Source organism: Aulonocara sp. 'chitande type north' Nkhata Bay, linkage group LG3 (genome assembly GCF_057382095.1).
Source record: "Aulonocara sp. 'chitande type north' Nkhata Bay isolate Kocher_YH1m ecotype deep benthic linkage group LG3, A_spYH_male_GT1.1, whole genome shotgun sequence".
Lineage (NCBI taxonomy): Eukaryota > Metazoa > Chordata > Actinopteri > Cichliformes > Cichlidae > Aulonocara > Aulonocara sp. 'chitande type north' Nkhata Bay.
The window spans coordinates 12,864,260-12,882,981 of NC_141346.1; the positions used below are offsets into that span (position 1 = coordinate 12,864,260).

Sequence of the window (18,722 nt, forward strand, 5' to 3'; positions counted from 1 at the left end):
GGGACAAACAGAGACTGCAGCGTGTTGTGCGCTCTGCTGAGAAGGTAATTGGCTGCAGACTCCCATCTCTGCAGGACCTGTACACCTCCAGGACATTGCGGCGTGCAGCTCGGATCACAGCTGACCCTTCTCACCCTGGACACAGTCTGTTTGACCTGCTCCCCTCAGGCAGGAGGCTCCGGTCCATTCGCACCAGAACCTCTCGCCATAAGAACAGTTTCTTCCCCTCTGCTGTTGGACACATGAACAATAACCGTATGACTGTCCCCGCCACTAACACATGACCCTACGCTGTGTTCACTGCATCATTCCATGTTTGGCACTGATCACCACCTGCACTCGTGTATATATCTATCTACTTAGCACTTTTAATTCTTATTCTTGTTTTTTTTCTCATGTCTATTTAAGCGTTATTTATGACAGTATGTTTGCACTAAGCACCTCAGCAATTTCCTAATGTTGTAAACCTGCTCAACATTTGGCAATAAAACCCTTTCTGATTCTGATTTACTGTATAGCACTTTGGTCCTGTGCTGGGTATTTTAAAGTGCTTTATAAATAAAGATGGTTTGGATTGGATAAAATTAAATACATCTTGTTCTCTTAGACTTTATTATTGTGATCCAGTGGAACTCTTTTCCTGCTCCCTGTTATGGATCTCTGTGACTACAATAAAATTCCCTCCATCCATCACTGAACTGCACTGAAGTAAAACGTCATCCTAAGCACTGCAGTACACCAAAGGACACCACTAATAAACACTGATTACACTCTGTTCTTCTTGCAGCAACAATTTTTTCTGCAGGTAAAAATTTCCCGTGTCACCCGCAGCTGCAACTGAGCAGTAAGAATGTATTTGTCTCTATTCAAATGATGATTCAGTGAATTTGAATTATCCTGCAGCAGGAGAATGACCCCAAGCATACAGTCAGTCATTAAGAACTATCTTCAGTGTAGAGAAGAACAAGAAGTACTGGAAGTGATAGTACAGCCCACCACAGAACCCTGAACATCATCGAGTGTGTCTGGGTTTACATGAAGAGAGAGAAGGATGTGAGGAAGCTGGTAGGAACAACCTACCTTCAAAAACTGTGTGCAAGTGCACCTAGAAGAATTGATGCTGTTTTGAAGGCAAAAGGTGTTTACACCACTTATTGATTTATCTTTTGTTCATTCACTGCATTTTGTTGATTGATGAAAATATGGTGACTTTCAGCTCACAGGGCTCAAATAAGAGAACCAATCAGTCATATTTGTAGGTTATTGTTACGCCCCAGTCTAGGGGTACAGAAACATAACATAAGGGTTGGAAAGGAAGTGACCCCACCCTGGTTCCAAAAACCATAGTCAGAAGCCAATCTTTGAAGTGAGCGGTGGTTCATTTGTGTCTACACTGAAAAACTTTACTCTGGGATGAACAAAGCCCGAAATAACACGCCCCCCCCCCCCCTCCCAAAAAAAGCAACAACAAAACAAGCTAAGTCAGGAAAGGAGGTGCTGTCTAAACCCTATGTGAAACATAAACCAAACAAAGGACACATGCTACACTTAACTCCCTAACTGAAATAAACAGGAGAATATTAAGGCAGCTCTCCTCTTCTGCTTCAGTGCTTATTTACAGTTTACTATTTACAAGTGAAAATGTGTCTACATACTATGTCCAAAGCTCTGTAGGTCTTAAGGATCACACACACGAATGTCACAAAGTTTGGAGGCCAAGGATGGGTCTGCTGCTGCTGTCACCTGCTGTCGCCAACAACTGCTGGTGAGGGATGTTTTAAAAACAGCCACATGATGAGGGGACCAATAACCCACCGCCAGCTCTCCTATCAGGAAGGACCTGTAGATACTTAAAGACATAGCACAGAAAAAAAACTCTAGACGGCCAGGGCCGTAACAGCTATTGCCAATAACGTTCAACTATTAAAATACATTTTGCTAAAGTGACTTTAATGTCCCCTGTATTAGATCAAAATAAGAGAAAACAGATAACCACTGTTGTGATACCCTTTATCTCTCACCTGGGTTTGTTGGTTTTGTCAAGTCAATTAATACAAAGAAGAACTGGCTTTGTTGAGCTGCCTCAGTTAAATCACTAACACGGGTACACACTTAGCCTGTATTTTTGTAGGAACATTACATTCTGGCAACTTAAGCTCACCATCTGTAAACTTAACATGTGAAGCTCAAGATTAAAGAAAACAAACTGAAGCAAAATTAAGAGAAACTCTATATTTGTTTCTTTATCAGTACCTGTGAGAAGACTGTTCATACTGTGTTGTTCTCTCTGCAAAGTTTTCTATCAGTAAATCTCAGAGAGACAAAGTAAACATTTACCGTCAGGTCCCAAGCTACTGCTAAAGATACTGTTACTGTGCCACGTGCATATCTTTGGAAATAATGAATTAGGTGGCAAAATCTGAGAATTAAAATCAGTTAATTAACTAAAAAGATAGAAAACAAGTAGAAAACCAAATTGAAAGGAAATATGTGTCGGTGTGTCTCCTCCTGTGATAAACCTCCACATGTACCACTGAAAACAGTTAAATTAGTTTGAATCAGAAATCAGGGCTCAAACTACTTGTTCTGAGACCATTTCTTCATTTTTCACACCAAACTGTTTGTAGCTGTCGCATTGAAATGTAATTATTATGTAATTGCAATGTTCAACATTTGGTGTTTAATCTGGATTCATGTTGTGTTGTCGCCACCTACTGGTGGGCCTGAGTGTGACGCTTTGTGGTGCGCATGCTTTGGGGTGATGCTCAATTAAACGCACATGTCACCAGAGACTGAAGGCTCGAGCCAGAAAGAGAATGCTGGCTTGTGTAAAAGGTGGAAATATTGAAGATATTGACTACAATTGCTCATGAATGTTCAGTAGAAAGGCGCACACGGTATGTTGGTGCATTTACTTTGTGTGCATGTTTTATTTGAGTTGTAATTTTTGTTCTCCTGATGTAATATCCGTGTTTTTCATTGATCATTTCACCATAGTTTTTCACGGTGTTTGCTGGTGAAAAGAAGATTAAAATACTGGCTGAACATCAGTTGGAGCATGGCCCTTCATTCTACTTCGAACATGAAAAACCTTCAGGAGCAGTTACACTGTTTAATAAGACAAACGTTACAGAGTTCATCAAATATAACTAACGCTTTAACATTATCAGGATTTCATAATACAAACTTCAAATCAACAGGAAAACAGCTGCAGAACATGTGGATCAAAATGAATTCATTAAAAAACAACATGTGGACTTCAAGGATATAGTAAATACACTAAAGTGAAAGGAGGAGCCAAAAATGTGAAAGAATTTGAATTAAGTAAAAGTAGTCACCTGTGATCTTTAAAATGGTCCTGATGTGTGCTGCTGTTTTTAACTTTCAACATTTCTTTGCTGCCACTGTGAATATGAATGTGGTCTTTGCCTAATTAAATAAATGTTACACTGACTCACTGCTTCATGTTCTGGTACAAACTGGTATTACATGGAAGTACAGCCCAAAACCAGGTTAGATTGATTTTATTTTTTCTGGACATAAAGTCACAGCAGGTGTTGTTTCAAAGCTTTTGGACAAATTTAGTTCATTTTGGAAGTTTTAAGAGCAACTGCTGTGAAAACATTTGTAGTTTTGGGAAAAAATTACTTAAGAGAAGATTTTACCTCAGCAAAAGATTAAATATGAATGAAGGATTGAAATTTAACTTAGGTAACACAAAATGAATACAACTACTAAACACTACTGTGTCCTAAGGGAACAAAGATTAAAATGTAACAGGGATAACATTTTAGAGAATTAAAATCCCTCAAAGGAAAAAAAATAAACTTGATATACATATCTATACATGCAGCTTCCTAAATGTAGCATTCAGGATTATTCACTGCAGCTCCAGAAATCAGAGCTACCTCATCAGATCCAAGTGTGACATCAGCTGACACTCTTTACAGGAGATTCCATCTGAACTCTGTGGAGCCTGATCTCAAGGCTTTTAAGTCTGACCCTGAAACCAGAAGAGGATCTTTCTCTCTCTTCAGATTCATTGTGATCCAGTGATTTCAGTCCTGCATGATCAGGCTGATGTTTGCACAGAGCAGATAATGAAGTGAATGTTTTTGCACACTGGTAACAGTGAAACAGTTTATTTACAGCATGGGATCGTTTGTGTTCGGAGTATGAACTGAGATTCCTGAAACTCTTGTCACACTGGTCACAGCTGAAGTTCACTTCCATGTGTGTACGTTCATGTTTGTTACGATGACCTGATTGTGACCAGCTTTTGTCACAGTGTCTGCACTTGTATGGTGTCTCTCCTGTGTGGACTCCCTTATGCTTTTTCATTGAGCCCACGTCCAGTGGTGAAGGATGACCCACACTGGTCACAGATGTGCTTTTTGACCCCACTGTGGAAGAGTTCATGTATTTTTAATGTACTTGGTGTGTGGAAGCCTCTCCCACATTCTTTGCAGTAGTTCATTTTGTCTCCAGTGTGTCTACGTTGATGTGTTTTTAGGTCCCGTTGATGATTGGAGGTTTTTCCACAAAGATCACAGAGAAACTCTTTCCCACCACCACAGTGACGACAGGGTTGAGAAATGGATCCATGTGCTTTGCTCCACTTCTAAACAAAGACATTGTAAGTCAGGGAATTCCTTCAACGTTTTTATCCTGAACGTCGCCTGAAACAAAGAGCATCTCTGCCAACGTCCAATTACACTTTACTGTTTACATTATAACACTCAGCTTACTGAGAGAAAATGAGTCTTCATTTTCCAAACAGTTCATTCAGTATAACTCCATAAGTTTACTGATCAGACTTGTTCCAAACAATCAGGTTACAATTACAAGACAAAAAAAACTAACTACATCCTCACAGTTACTGCACTTGTAGAGTTACTTTCTGGTGTGGATCCGTTGGTGTTTTTTCAGCTGATGTGGAAATTTAAAAGACTTTCCACACAAGTCACAGGTGTAGGCTTTAAATCCACTGTGGATGACTTGGTGTTTTTTCAGGCTTAGAGCCCAGGTAAAATCCTTCCCACACAACTCACAGCTGTAAGGTTTAAATCCACTGTGGATGAGTTGGTGTGTTTTTAAGGTTTCAGCCTGGGTAAAAGACTTTCCACACAACTCACAGAGGTATGCTTTAACTCCACTGTGGATGACTTGGTGTGTTTTCAGGCTTAGAGCCCAGGTAAAATCCTTCCCACACAACTCACAGCTGTAAGGTTTAACTCCACTGTGGATGATTTGGTGTCGTTTTAAGCCCCCAGCCTGGGTAAAAGACTTTCCACAAAACTCACAGCTGTAAGGTTTAACTCCACTGTGGATGATTTGGTGTCGTTTTAAGCCCCCAGCCTGGGTAAAACACTTTCCACACAACTCACAGCTGTAAGGTTTAACTCCACTGTGGATGATTTGGTGTCGTTTTAAGTGTTCAGCCCGGGTAAAATCCTTCCCACACTCATCACAGCTGTAGGTTTTCTCTCCTTTTCTTCTGTGAGATTTGTCAGCCTCCTGAGAGCGCTGACTTCTTGCTCCATGTTGGTCCTGCAGTGACAGAGATACAAACAGAGGCAGTGAGTGAAATGCAGTTGTGGAACAAACTGAAACTCCCTCCATTGGTGGAATCAAACATGTCAAAAAAACACATTGTTGGTGTGTTACCACCACCTTCTGGTGATAGTATCACATTACAATGACGTGCTACAATGAGAGTTGTAATGAAAATGACATTATTGAAGAAATATTGATCATCAAAGAAACTCTTACTTCAGAAAAAAAGTTTGAGTTCAACTGATGATTTTGTTGTTTCAATGTATGTAGAGAAAATATGATCTTCGTATTTTTTTGCAACTTCTGTGGTTTTTGGTTGTGAATGTAGATTCTGTATATATGGAGGAGCCCAGGATGGAAAAGATAAAGCTGCTGTTAACAGGTTTTTAAAAACCAACCAGCTGTACACACAGTTTCAATAACAGTGTAACTGTGATGTTTTTCTCACCTTTTGTGTTGAAGTCATTGTTTCCTCTGTAGTGGCTGAGCTGAGTCCAAATGGCTGAAATTGTTCCTCTGCTGCACCACCAGACTCTTCTCCTCCTGTTACTCAGCTGGGACACAAAAAGTATATATTTGTACTTTATCCCTGACAAAAAGTAGCAGAGCAAATAAACATGACTAAACTCCTCAGTGACAACAATACCTATGAAGCTTCAAGGTGAAACCCCAGAAGCAACTACAAAAAGAAATTCATCAGTTGCCTACAAGAACTTGAAAGGGAAAAACCACTGACCCCCCTGCACATCACCACCTTTACCCAGGGGATGCTACACCCTGTATATATGGACTTCCATAGATCCACAAAGACGGAGTCCCGATCAGTCTCAATGGTAGCAGTATAAACTCAGCTACCTACAACATTTCAAGCACCTCATTACCATCCTAGGGGAGCTAGGATGGTAATGAGGACTTTAAAAAACATTTCGAAACTCACTATGTTAATGTGGAATTATTTTACAAATGGAGAATTTATTCTACAATTCATTATTTAAGCACAGAATTCTTTATTTTGATGTGCGTGGCTCTTGTTGTCCTCCATATACGGGTGTCAAAAATCATAGAGGAATTGGCATGAGGAGGTACATGTTTAAGGTGTTAACAACACACAGTGTGGTTTGCTAGGTTAACTCACAAGCAGAATTTAGCTGTGCCTGACTACAATAGAGACTTTCCTCTTTAGGTGTTTCTGAAACAAGAAGGTGTAGTAAACAGATTTGTTTCAGAAAAAGGCGACAGTAATTAAAATGACATACATAAGCACAGAATGTTTTAATCCTACTAACACATATACACACATATGTAATGCAATGAATACCAGATGGTATTTTAAGCCTGTATTTCTGATTTTATCATCTTGTTCAACTCACTTAGTAAGATGAGAAGTTTTTAGGAATAATTTTTGATTTACGTCTTAAATTGGACAAGTATGTAAAGAAGATTGCTAAGACGGTCAAGGCTGATCTGAATCGTTTTGAGTTAATTCAGCACTATATACCTGCTTCAGCAGCTCAGTTATTTATGCATTTGTCACGTTCCTGGGTCTTTTGAACCAGTGTTTTGAGTTTGTTTAAGTTCTTTAGGTCAGCGAAGTTCATTTGTTCTTTAGATTTCTCTTTTATTTTCTTCCCCTGTATTTAAGTTTCCTCACCCTTTGTGTTTCATGCTGAGTGTCTTATGTTATCAAGTTTGTATTGTCATGTCTGTGTCTCATGTTTCCTGTTTTATTTTGAAGGTCTGTGGCCTATGTCATATCTGTCCGATGGCATCATTTAGGGCTGCACAATTAAATGCTAGAAAAATCACGATCTCAATTCATACTTATGTGCAATCTCATTTCCAAATGACAACGATGTAAGAAAAGAAAAAAAAAGATGACGATTGTACCGCGTTTTGCTCCGGGACATAATCTGCATGAAAACAAGCGCTCACTCTTCACGCTCAACAAATGACAAGGGCGGAGCCTTATACCACGTGATACAGAAGCCAGCTGGAAGGGGAAAAAACAACGAGGAGCACGTGAGAGAAACTGCCGGAGGGGAGAAACCACAATGAGTGCAGAGGAAAAGCTCTGATGGTGGTGAGAATGACAACCCCACTGTAACATTAATTCCAAGAAAAGGTTCTCGTTTCTCCATGTGGAAGGTTTGTGGTTTCAAAGAAGATGAGAGTCAAAAAGATATCATTTGCAAGCTGTGTTTTGCCATAGTAGCAGCACCGCAAGCTAACTTTACGAATTTGTATAACCACTTTAAACGTCACCATTGTCATGTACTGGGCTTTACGGCTTTACGCCACTAGGACCTGCTCTGCGGCAGGGGGCTGTCTATATCCTGTTCTATGTCTTAGCTGTCACACACGTTGTTGTGCTGTTATAACCCATGCTGGATACACGTTCAATAAAGCAGCGTTACAAGAAAGCTACCGAGTGGTCATTCTACATGGTGTCAGAAGTGGCCCGGACCATCGCCGAATAACGCCATAGGGGAGAAAACAGCAGAATGGCTAAGTTTAATCCCCCGACGGGCTTCCCCTTCGATAAGCCGACAGAATGGCCCGACTGGAAACAGCGTTTCGAGCGCTACTGGATCGCAACGAAACTCCACAAAGACGAAGGACAGGTACAGGTGAGCTGCCTAATCTACGCGATGGGAAATGAAGCAGAGAACATTTACAAGTCACTCACCTTCGCCGCCGATGAAAGTCGTGACAACTTCGCCGTCGTAATGAGGAAGTTCGACGAGTATTTTTCCCCGCAGCGGAACACTATACATGAAAGAGCATGTTTTCACCAGCGAGTCCAGCGGCCAGGCGAAACGGCGGAGAGTTTTATCCGAGCCCTGTATGACCTCTCAGAGCACTGTGAGTTTGGTGCATGTAAAGAGGAAAATATCCGCGATCGTATTGTGGTCGGGATACGAGACAAGGACCTCTCCCGCAGGCTACAGCTGATGAAGGACCTCGATCGTATTGTGGTCGGGATACGAGACAAGGACCTCTCCCGCAGGCTACAGCTGATGAAGGACCTCACATTGGCACAAATGAACCAGATCGTCAGACAGTCAGAGGAGGTCGCAGCGCAGGTCAGCTTGCAGGGAGATGCGGGAGGCTCAGTACAGGAGGCACGGTTATAAACGGAAAAGCATGGACTGGAAATCACAACAACAGCAAGGTAGGCTACCCGCGAAAACAAAATGGGCGGGGCGTTACAGAAAATGCAGTAAATGTGGGAAGATACAGCATGCCAGGGATGAAAGGTCCCCGTCAGCAAAATCTGTTTGCCATGGATGCCAAAAAATTGGACACTGGGCCAGGGTGTGTCGTAACACCAGATCAGTGAATGAGGTTACAGAGACAGAGAAAAGAGAGCAGGCCTCATATTTTCTAGGCTCAGTGTGTAATGCAAACAGAAATAGTGAAGCATGGACTGTGCAGTTACTGTTAGACTCTGCTCCAATAGAATTTAAGATTGACACAGGAGCAGATGTCACTATCATAAATGAGGACACGTTGCACACTCTTGCTCATAAGAGAACGCTAGAGCCTTCAGATCGCCCTCTAGATAGCCCCGGAGGAGAGCTGTTATGTCTCGGCTACTTAAAAGCCACAATAAGTTATAAAGGCAAAGACTACCTGTCCAAGGTGTATGTGGTTCGTGGACACAGAGTCAGCAACCTTCTCAGCCGCTCCTTGTCAGTGCAGATGAACCTGGTGAGAAGAATTGATGAAGCAACGATCACACCCACCAGGAACCAACCACTTTACGGTGAACACGGAACACTAAAAACTGAGCCAGTCAAAATTCAGTTAAGGGACGATGCTGTGCCATACGCGGTGCATACGGCACGCCGTGTGCCTTTCCCCATGCTGCAGAAAGTGAAGGAGGAACTAAAAAGAATGGAGAACCATGGTGTCATTGAGAGGGTGACCCAACCTACGGAATGGTGTGCCCCAATGGTGCCTGTCTTGAAGAAGACCACAGCAAAGGCCAGGATCTGCGTTGATCTGACAAAACTGAATAAGTCTGTCAAAAGAGAGCACTATATCTTGCCTACCCCCGAGGAAACGATGTCCAGGTTGAGTGGTGCAACGGTCTTCTCCTCGCTGGATGCAGCCAGTGGATTTTGGCAGATCCCATTGCATCACGAGAGTTGCAAACTAACGACATTCATCACGCCATTTGGCAGGTATTGCTTTAAGAGGCTGCCCTTTGGGATAACGAGTGCACCAGAGATCTTTCAGCGAAAGATGTTGGAGACCTTAGAGGGGCTCGAAGGTGTGGAGGTCTTTATGGATGACATCCTGGTCTATGGGCCACCATGGAACAACATGACACTCGACTTGAGAAGGTGCTGCAGCGCATTGAGCTAGCAGGATTGAAGCTCAACCGAGAGAAGTGCTCCTTCAGACAGAGCCAGCTTCGCTTCCTAGGGCACCTGATCGACCATTCTGGGTCAGGCCAGACCCTGAGAAAGTGAGCGCCATTCTTCAGCTGCCGTCACCAGAAAATGTGCAAGAGCTTAAACGGATCCTAGGAATGGTTAATTACCTGGGCAGATATATTCCTGCTCTTGCCACAATATGCCAGCCACTGTACGAGTTGCTTAAAAGCAAAAACAGTTGGACCTGGGATCACCCACAGCAGGCAGCCTTCGAGAACATAAAGAGAGCGCTTACATCAGCACCTGTTCTCGCCTTCTATGATGTCAACAGACTCACAGCCGTATCTGCCGACGCTAGTAGCTACGGGCTTGGGGCTGTGCTGCTTCAGCTTCATGGCGCAGAGTGGAAACCTGTTGCCTACTGCTCTAGACGCCTCACGGAGGCTGAAACACGCTGAAACACATTAAAGCGTACATGAAAGTGAAAAACGAGCTATCAGAGGCTGACGGCCTGGTTATACGAGGCTGCAGAATCGTCATTCCAAAGTCACAAAGAACAGCCATTCTACACAAATTACATGAAGGGCACCAAGGCCTCACCAAGTGCAGGGATAGGGCTAATTCATCTGTGTGGTGGCCGGGGCTCTCCACTGAGTTAAAGAATGTAGTGCTGCAGTGCCACACATGTCTGGCCCAGAGGCCAACACAGACAAAGGAGCCGCTCATCTCCACACCTTTGCCAGATCGTCCATGGCAAAGGATAGCCCTGGATCTCTGTGAACACAACCGGAATAATTATCTCGTTGTGTCGGACTACTACTCACGTTTCTGGAAATACTTCACCTACCATCCACGACCAGCGGCCAAGTTGTTCAGAAACTGAAGTCGACCTTTGCTAGGTTTGGGATCCCTGACGTGGTGGTGAGTGACAATGGCCCTCAGTTTTCCAGCTCTGAGTTCCAGGCCTTCGCGAGAGAGATGGATTTCGCCCACATAACGTCTAGTCCCCACCACCCACAGGGAAATGGTCACGCGGAGAGGGCAGTACAGACTGCAAAGAAAATCCTCCAGCACGACGACCCACTGATAGCGCTAATGTGCTTTAGGTCTACTCCCTGTGCCACTACAGGCTTCAGCCCAGCGGAACTTCTTATGGGGAGGAGGATCAGGACAACCCTGCCTACCTTGGAGAAGAATCTTCTACCTAAATGGCCAAACAAAAGAGAAGTTAAACGAAGGGATGCTGGTCAGAAGGCCGAGCAGGCATTCTACTTCGACCGCCGCCATGGTGCTAAGCCCCTACCTCCACTTCATCCAGGGGATGCTGTCCTAACTAAGCTGGACCAGGAGAAGGCTTGGGCAACACCGGCCATCATCTCCAAGGAGAGCGTCACTCCGAGGTCCTATCTCGTTGCCACACCCCAAGGTGCATTGCTGCGACGGAACCGCCGCCATCTCCGCCTCGAACCATCTCCACGGGCTACGCCACAACCCCTTCCAACACCCACTGTGGATGCTGAGGAGCCGTCATCTCAGTGCGCTGGTGCGTCCATTCCAGAGACCCCACATTTGGCCCCTAGTCTAGTCGCACCCACTCACGCTGACGTACCGACTCTGCTAAGCACGAGGTGCGGCCGGGTACGCAAGCCAGTCAGCAGGCTGGATCTATAGACATTGGGGTGATAGGACAGAAGGAAGGACTGGGGAGTGGGAATGTTGTATTGTTGCTGTTTTGCACTTATGTTTTCAGCTGCACCCAATACTGCTGTTACCTGGTTGAATTAATTACCTTAAAGGTTTGCCGTGTTTCATGGCTCCTGTTTTGTGGACACTGCCCTTCAGGCTGACAGTATGCCATTTGTGCTCGACCCTAAGAGAACTGCCCTGAGGCTATCATAGTGTCGCATGTTATCATGCGAGCGACCGTGGCTCAGGGGGTTGGGAATCGCATCTGTAACCGAAAGGTCGCCGGTTCGATCCCTGGGCTCTCTGTCCTGGTTGTTGTGTCCCTGGGCAAGACACTTTACCCTACTTGCCTACTGGTGTTGGCCAGAGGGGCCGATGGCGCGATATGGCAGCCTCGCTTCTGTCAGTCTGCCCCAGGGCAGCTGTGGCTACAACTGTAGCTGCCTCCACCAGTGTATGAATGTGAGAGTGAATGAATAGTGGTATTGTAAAGCGCTTTGGGTGCCTTGAAAAGCGCTATATAAATCCAATCCATTATTATTATTATTATTATTATTATTATTATTATTATTATTATCATTGTGTCATTGCTGTTCTATTTGGGGTTTGTTATTGGACATAACATGAAAAGGGGGGAGATGTCATGTACTGGGCTTTATGGCTTTACGCCACTAGGACCTGCTCTGTGGCAGGGGGCTGTCTATATCCTGTTCTATGTCTTAGCTGTCACACACGTTGTTGTGCTGTTATAACCCATGCTGGATACACGTTCAATAAAGCAGCGTTACAAGAAAGCTACCGAGTGGTCATTCTACAACCATAAAGTGCAATATAACAAAGCTGTAAAGGCCAAGAAAATGACAAGAGAAAATCCGTCCCCGCCAACCACCCAAACATCAATAACGGGAACCTTATACAGCACTTCCCCATACCCGTCAAACTCCCCCAGGCACAAAGAAATTACGGAGTAAGTGCAATAAATATTTATATTGGAAAAGAAAATCGTGAGAGAATCGTGATCTCAATTCTAAGCAAAAAAATTGTGATTCTCATTTTATGCAAAATAGTGCAGCCCTGGCATCATTCTCATATTTTAGAGAAACATAATCTACTTAGTTTTAGGAGTTTTAATCATTTGTGTTTGTAGCAAGGGGAACTGCATTTACCTGTGTGTTCCGCCCGGAGTATTGAGAGTGTAACACCGGAAGGTGAGAAGCAGAGACTCATGACTGTTTATTAAGAGTTTAATAAAAGTTTACCTCGGAGGAGGGAAAGTTCAACCGAGCATCTTGTGAAGTTTATAGAGAGAACAAGATGAAACATGGTGGCAGCGGGGTCTAGAGTGATCCACACCGCGCTTTGAAGACAACAGTTTGAGCGGACGGTATCGACGCGTCCAGCTAGGCTAGTTAGCCTCGGAGGTGCTAACGGCTCAGGACAGCAGGTGAGACGCTGACGAGAAGAGCGCAGCGGCGTCTACGATGGATGGATTGAAGCCACCAGCACAGTGGAGTATGGATTCAGTGAACCTGTCTAAAGCGTGGAAAACATGGAAAAAAGAGTTTACCCTCTACACGGAACTAGCTCTGCCGGATGCTGAGGAAAAGGCGAGAGTGAAGCTGTTTTACTATCTGATCAGGGAACGGGGCAGGGAGCTCTGTGGAACGCTGATCGGAGCTGAGGCAAGGGTAACAGTAAGTGAGCTGATGAGAAAAATCGATGAACACTGTAATCCCAAAGTTAATGAGACTGTCGAGAGATACAGATTTTTTGCATGCAATCAGGCTCCAGGAGAAAATATTGATAAATATGTTACGGACCTGAGAATGCCGGCGAGCACCTGCAACTTTGAACAATTAAAAGACTCACTGATCAGAGACAGGATTGTCTGTGACACGAACAGCTCCAGTTGGAGGGAAAGGTTGCTCAGAGAAGAGAACCTCACATTAGACAGATGTCTAGATATTTGTAGAGCAATGGAGATTTCAAGAGAATGCAACAAAACAATAGCGGGACAGGCTGTAGAGGAACCGCATGCAGTAAAACAAAAAGAGAGAAAAAGACTGGATAAAGAGATATCATGCAGATTTTGTGGAAGAGCACATGAAAGACTCAAATCAAAATGCCCAGCATATGGAAAAAAATGCAAAAAATGTGGCAAAGAAAATCATTTTGCTATAGCATGCAGGAGTAAAAGCAGACAGAGTGAAAATGGAAAAAAGGTCCACACAGTGACGGAGCAGGACTCGGATTCCTGTGAGGACATAATGACTGTCACAGCTATGACACAGACTGCAGTAGAAGTGAACCACATCAGAGAATCAGACATGAAAAAACGAGAGCAGCTGCTTGCAGGCATGATGATTGGCAACAGCCTGGTCAAGTTTCAAGTTGACTGCAGTGGAACCTGCAACGTTATTCCCATCAACTTGTTGAACCCGAACATCAAAATGGAGTACACAGACAAGGTTCTTGTGATGTACAATAAGTCAAGGCTGTGTCCATTAGGAAAGTGTAAGGTCAAGCTGACAAACCCAAGAAAAAACAAAAAGTGTAAATGGTAAAAAATGGTAAATGGCCTGCATTTGTATAGCGCTTTTCTAGTCCCTAAGGACCCCAAAGCGCTTCACACTACATTCAGTCATTCACCCATTCACACACACATTCACACACTGGCGATGGCAAGCTACGTTGTAGCCACAGCTGCCCTGGGGGGCACTGACAGAGGCGAGGCTGCCGGACACTGGCGCCACCGGGCCCTCTGACCACCACCAGTAGGCAAACACGGGGCTAGTATCTTGCCCAAGGATATTTGGCATGCAGCCAGGAGGCAGCCTGGGATCGAACCACCGACCTTCTGATTAGTGGCTGACCTGCTCTGCCACCTGAGCTACAGCCACCCCACCTCTACTTGGGAGAACAGCTAGTGAAGCGATGAAGCTAATACAATAGGGGCGATCGTGGCTCAAGAGTTGGGCGTTCGCCTTGTAATCGGAAGGTTGCCGGTTCGAGCCCTGGCTTGGACAGTCTCGGTCGTTGTGTCCTTGGGCAAGACACTTCACCCGTTGCCTACTGGTGGTGGTCAGAGGGCCCGGTGGCGCCAGTGTCCGGCAGCCTCGCCTCTGTCAGTGCGCCCCAGGGTGGCTGTGGCTACAATGTAGCTTGCCATCACCAGTGTGTGAATGTGTGTGTGAATGGGTGGATGACTGGATATGTAAAGCGCTTTGGGGTCCTTAGGGACTAGTAAAGCGCTATATAAATACAGGCCATTTAATACAAGTTAAATATGATAACATCTGTGCTTTGGACAGCTCAGTGACAACAGCTCCATCAGAGAAAAACGCATGGTTGTTGGAAGAGATAAAGACTGAGTTTCAGGATGTGTTTACAGGAGATGGATGTTTGCAAGGTGAATATGAGCTGGAAATCGACACAACAGTGCAGCCCGTCAAACTGCCAAAACGCACAGTCCCAGTGTCGATGATGAAACCACTGAAAGAGGAACTGATGAGCCTTACAGAAAGACAAATAATAGCACCAGTGGATTGTAGTACTGATTGGATCAGTGGGATGGTGACAGTGCAGAAGCCAAATGGCAAACCCAGGATATGTATTGACCCAAGACCACTCAAAAAAGCTTTGAAGCGTAGTCACTTCCCGTTACCAACAATAGATGACATCTTGCCAGATGTGTCAAGAGCGAAAGTTTTCACAGTTTGTGATGTGAAACATGGCTTTTGGCATGTGAAGCTTACAGAAGAGTCAAGCCATCTCACGACATTCGCAACACCATTTGGTCGCTTTCGTTGGCTGAGAATGCCGATGGGGATCAGCCCAGCGCCAGAGGTCTTTCAGCGCAAACTGATGCAAGCGTTAGAGAACCTGCCAGGCACATACATCATTGCTGATGACATCCTGATCACTGGAAAAGGAGAGACGACTGAGTTGGCAGAAATGGATCATGACAGAAACCTGAGACTTTTCCTGGAACGCTGCAGAGAGAGAAACATCAAATTAAATGTGGAAAAACTCAAGCTTAGAAGACAGGAAGTACCATACATCGGACATCTACTCACAGCAGAAGGGCTGAGAGCTGACCCAGAGAAGGTACGGGCCATCACAGAGATGCCAGCACCAACTGACATAAAAGGGGTGCAGAGACTAGTTGGAATGGTCAACTATTTATCAAAGTTTTACAAGCATCTGTCAGACGACTGTGAGCCTCTCAGACAACTGACGCACAGAGACAGCCTATGGGAGTGGACAGACATGCAGGAAGATGCATTTAAAAGACTGAAAGAAAAACTAACACAAGTCCCAGTTTTGAAATATTACAGCCCTGAAGAAGAGCTGACGCTGCAGCGTGATGCCAGCGAGACAGAACTGGGAGCAGCTCTGACTCAACATTGGAAACCAGTGGCATTTGCAAGTCATGCACTGACGCTCACTGAAAGAGGTTATGCACAAATTGAAAAGGAATGTTTAGCTATTGTGTTTGGGATGGAGAAATTCCACCAATATACATATGGTCGTCTTGTGAGAGTGCAATCAGACCACAAGCCACTCGAGAACATTATTAAAAAGCCACTGTTACATGCACCTAAGAGACTGCAAAGGATGTTATTAAGGCTGCAAAAATATGATATAACCATAACATATGTTCCAGGCCGCGACATGCTACTTGCTGATACGCTGAGTAGAGCCTACCTGCAGGATAGCATCAAAAGCCAGACGGAGCTGGAGACAGAATGTGTCAACATGGTAGACTATGTACCTGTTTTAACAGAAAGCATGGACAGAATACGGGCAGGGACAAGAACCGACCACACACTACAAACGCTGATAAAAACAATACAAAAGGGGTGGCCGGCCTGTAAGAAAGATGTACCTGTTGAAATAACCCAGTTCCAATCTTTGCAGGATGAACTGAGCACACAGCATGGATTGGTCTTCAAGGGAGAGAGAGTGGTGATTCCAGAAGCACTGCAGGCAGATATAACACAGCGAATTCACTCAACACACATCGGCACAGAAGGGTGCCTCAGGAGAGCTAGAGACTGTGTCTACTGGCACGGTATGAACGACCACAACAAAAAGTACATCGCTTCACGTGACATATGTCGGTCTGTGGATGTAAAACAACAGAAAGAGACACTAAATCCATATTTGGCCTTATTGGACCACAGAAACACCCCACCACAAGGTTTAACTACCAGCCCTGCACAGAGACTGTTAAGCAGGAGGACGAGGACACTCCTCCCAATAGGAGACAGATTGTTGCAACCCAAAGTGACTGACAACAAGTTAGCACTGATGAAAAACAGAAAGAGACAAACAAAGTACTACAACAAGACAGCGAAGGACATGGACACATTAAACCCAGGAGACTTGGTGCGAGTCCAACCTTTTGAACCACACAACTTATGGACCAAAGCTAGAGTGTGTAACACTCTGGGAAACAGATCCTATGATGTGGAGTTGGACAACGGCAGAGTCCTCAGAAGAAATCGTCGCCATCTGAGGCGAGCTGTGGAGGTCAAAAAAGACATGTCAGCACATCTCCAGCCTGAGGGACAGAACATTACTGTGCCGACACAGAGCAAAGACAACACACAAAACAGCACTACCAGGTCAGGACGGGTAGTACAACAACCTGGATATCTGAAGGACTATGTATGCAGTGTGTGAGTTATATGTTGTGATTTGTTTACTGGTTAGAGAACAGAGCAAAACATCTGCGATAATATTTTGAGTTATGGCTTTGTGATCTGTTTACTTGTTTGGAAGGAAAGAAAAAAAATAAGGAAAAGAGAAACAAAATGGAAAAAATGACTAAAAGTAACACTAAAAAAAAGTAAGTGGAAGACAGAATTTTCATTTTTGAAGAAAATGGTGTCCAACAAAGAAATGTCATGTCTAAGTTTTGTTCCAGTTGCAAACTGAGTTCTCAACTTATGAATAGTTCATTGTCTTTGTAAAAGAAAAGGGATGTAGCAAGCGGAATTGCATTTACCTATGTGTTCCGCCCGGAGTCTTGAGAGTGTAACACCGGAAGGTGAGAAGCAGAGACTCATGACTGTTTATTAGTTTCACTAACACGGGTACACACTTAGCCTGTATTTTTGTAGGAACATTACATTCTGGCAACTTAAGCTCACCATCTGTAAACTTAACATGTGAAGCTCAAGATTAAAGAAAACAAACTGAAGCAAAATTAAGAGAAACTCTATATTTGTTTCTTTATCAGTACCTGTGAGAAGACTGTTCATACTGTGTTGTTCTCTCTGCAAAGTTTTCTATCAGTAAATCTCAGAGAGACAAAGTAAACATTTACCGTCAGGTCCCAAGCTACTGCTAAAGATACTGTTACTGTGCCACGTGCATATCTTTGGAAATAATGAATTAGGTGGCAAAATCTGAGAATTAAAATCAGTTAATTAACTAAAAAGATAGAAAACAAGTAGAAAACCAAATTGAAAGGAAATATGTGTCGGTGTGTCTCCTCCTGTGATAAACCTCCACATGTACCACTGAAAACAGTTAAATTAGTTTGAATCAGAAATCAGGGCTCAAACTACTTGTTCTGAGACCATTTCTTCATTTTTCACACCAAACTGTTTGTAGCTGTCGCATTGAAATGTAATTATTATGTGATTGCAATGTTCAAAATTTGGTGTTTAATCTGGATTCATGTTGTGTTGTCGCCACCTACTGGTGGGCCTGAGTGTGACGCTTTGTGGTGCGCATGCTTTGGGGTGATGCTCAATTAAGCGCACATGTCACCAGAGACTGAAGGCTCGAGCCAGAAAGAGAATGCTGGCTTGTGTAAAAGGTGGAAATATTGAAGATATGGACTACAATTGCTCATTAATGTTCAGTAGAAAGGCGCACACGGTATGTTGGTGCATTTACTTTGTGTGCATGTTTTATTTGAATTTTTGTTCTCCTGATGTAATATCCGTGTTTTTCATTGATCATTTCACCAGTTTTTCACGGTGTTTGCTGGTGAAAAGAAGATTAAAATACTGGCTGAACATCAGTTGGAGCATGGCCCTTCATTCTACTTCGAACATGAAAAACCTTCAGGAGCAGTTACAC

The 18,722-nt window shown here is 43.9% G+C and overlaps 2 protein-coding genes and 1 pseudogene across 2 annotated transcripts in view; all 3 read right to left on the reverse strand.

The window, feature by feature from the left end:
* The window catches only part of LOC147334018 (CXADR-like membrane protein), a 262,370-nt gene that overhangs the window by 110,438 nt on the left and 133,210 nt on the right, over positions 1 to 18,722 (reverse strand). The gene's annotated exons all lie outside the window — the stretch shown is intronic.
* Positions 3,105 to 4,769, reverse strand: LOC147334024 (uncharacterized; annotated as a pseudogene).
* On the reverse strand, positions 4,504 to 5,622 carry LOC147334025 (uncharacterized). The gene has a single exon (XM_086287736.1). The coding sequence runs from the start codon at positions 5,620 to 5,622 to the stop codon at positions 4,894 to 4,896; it is 729 nt and encodes a 242-aa protein (XP_086143862.1). The 3' UTR covers positions 4,504 to 4,893.

What these genes read in the sequence shown, in the direction of transcription:
- LOC147334025 (XM_086287736.1), bottom strand. Translation starts at nt 5,622, where the DNA reads ATGGAGGGAGTTTCAGTTTGTTCCACAACTGCATTTCACTCACTGCCT.